Consider the following 2,109-nt stretch of genomic DNA (forward strand, 5'->3'; position numbering starts at 1 on the left):
TTTTTAATAGCTGAAAACCGGTTGAACAGTTCGAGTACAGTATCATAATGTTGAAGACAGGCCGATTTTCTTTAAAAAATACTATTTTGATAGATTTAATATACGTTTATACAAATGTATTGATTTGCGATGAATGGAACATTCCAATCTCTCAGACTCCCAGTTTGTAGGTAAATTTATGAGTCCTTGGTTTAACACAAGTAGGTAAATTTATGGGCCCTTGGAGAATAAAACTTATATAGTATTGCAATACTGTACTTTGAGAATATTGTAAATACTGTACGTATTAACCATTTTTGGTCGCCATTTTAATCGCAATTGTCTTACTGTGAATGTGGTTTCTGTTAGATATATAAACAAAATATACAAAAAACATGTATTACTGTGACTGTGGGTAGATTTTTAGTCCGGAAGTGCTGGGTGACGCCGCACTACATAACATCAGGGAAAATAACATCAAATAGTCTTTTTCCACACTTTATTTGTTTCCAAATATTTATGTGTAGGTTTTAAGGATGTGTTTGGGAAGGTGTAGAAAGTCTTTAAACACAGGAAGTTTAAATGTTCGCGGTATTAGAAGCGATTTTCAGAAACGAGAACTAGCCAGCGATGCAGCTAAATACAAGCTTGACATTCTCGGGGTCCAATCGCACCACCTGGCGGGTAGCGATGTCATTCAAATCAGGCCTGACGATAACAAAGGCAGATATGATTTCTTCTACACTGGACCCGCAAACAACACAAGACATGGCGTTGGAATTCTAGTTGAGAGCAGTTTTAAAGCAGAATTTAAGGAAATATCGGAGAGAGTAATTACAGCCCGAATCAACATAGAAAGTAGAGGAGGTAAGCCTGGGTCGAGGCGTAGGCCAAAACCCAGGAATGTACTTTTCGTATACGCATATGCACCTACTTTAGAACATAGTGAACAACAACCTTGGGATAGAGATAGGTTCTATGACGAAGTACAAGAAGCATTAAATGAAGCAAAAAACAGAGATATCTTAATATTAGCTGGAGATATGAAGGCAAAAACGGGGGATAGCCATCATGATTACCCACAATGTGTAGGAAGATATGGTAAAGGAAAAACGAACAATAATGGAACACAGCTAGTTGAATGTGCACTAAGAAATAATCTAGTACTAACAAATACCATGTTTAAACATAAGATGTCACATAGGACTACGTGGGAATGCCCGCAGAGACGCGATCAGCATAACGATCAGAAGAGTGGAGAGATCAGACGATTACGATTACATTCTAGTTAAGAATTCACACATGAAGCTAGTCACTAACGCAAGAGCATACAGTGGTACGAGAACATACACTGATCATAGATTAGTCAAGACAACTTTAACACTACAATGGTATAAATTAAATAGTAACGCTAAGAAAACCAAACAAATAGATGTGTCAAAACTTCAAGCACAACAAAACAGACAAACATATCAAAGAGAGGTATCGAGATGTATACAATCTGTAAACATCCAGGACCTGGAACCACAAGAGAAATAGACCAAATTAACGACAGTCTTTCAGAATGTAGCATTGGAAGTGGTTGGTTACAGGAAAGCAAAGTCTAAATCAAACAATAAATATATACAAGAGTTATCGAAGAAGCAGAAACAGTTGAGGTGCGACATAAATTCATCAAATGACAAATCAAAGAAAACAAAACTTAGGAAAGAAAGAAATCAAATCATAAAGAATATTCATACTGAACTTAATAAAGAAAAAGAAGACACACTAAAAGAAAAGATAGCTGAAATTGAAAAATTCAAAGATGACTCAACAAGAATGTACCAAGCAGTAAAAAACCTAAAACTTAACGAAAATAAAAGACTTGTGGTAGAAACAGAGTTCGGTATAACAACAAACGAAGAAGAGCAGGTAGAAATAATTACCAATTTCTTTGAAAACGTCTATCACAAATCACAAGAAAAACCTATAAACGAAAACATTAAACCTATTGAAATGAAGTCTCCCTTTACAGGTGATGAAGTTGCCAAAGCAGCGAAATGCTTAAAAAATAATAAAAGCCCAGGAAGTGACCAAGTATACTCTGAAATGGTAAAATATGCACCTATAGAAGTTTTTAACCACATA

General features: G+C 35.5%; 1 protein-coding gene across 1 annotated transcript; it reads left to right on the forward strand.

Annotated features, from left to right (window-relative positions):
- Window positions 1-515: 515 nt before the first annotated feature.
- LOC140043269 (craniofacial development protein 2-like) lies at window positions 516-1,271 on the forward strand. The gene has a single exon (XM_072087774.1). The coding sequence runs from the start codon at window positions 516-518 to the stop codon at window positions 1,269-1,271; it is 756 nt and encodes a 251-aa protein (XP_071943875.1).
- Window positions 1,272-2,109: the final 838 nt, after the last annotated feature.

This window comes from Antedon mediterranea, chromosome 1 (genome assembly GCF_964355755.1).
Source record: "Antedon mediterranea chromosome 1, ecAntMedi1.1, whole genome shotgun sequence".
Classification (NCBI taxonomy): domain Eukaryota; kingdom Metazoa; phylum Echinodermata; class Crinoidea; order Comatulida; family Antedonidae; genus Antedon; species Antedon mediterranea.

Coding starts and splice junctions, on each gene's coding strand:
- LOC140043269 (XM_072087774.1), top strand. CDS start 516: ATGTGTTTGGGAAGGTGTAGAAAGTCTTTAAACACAGGAAGTTTAAAT.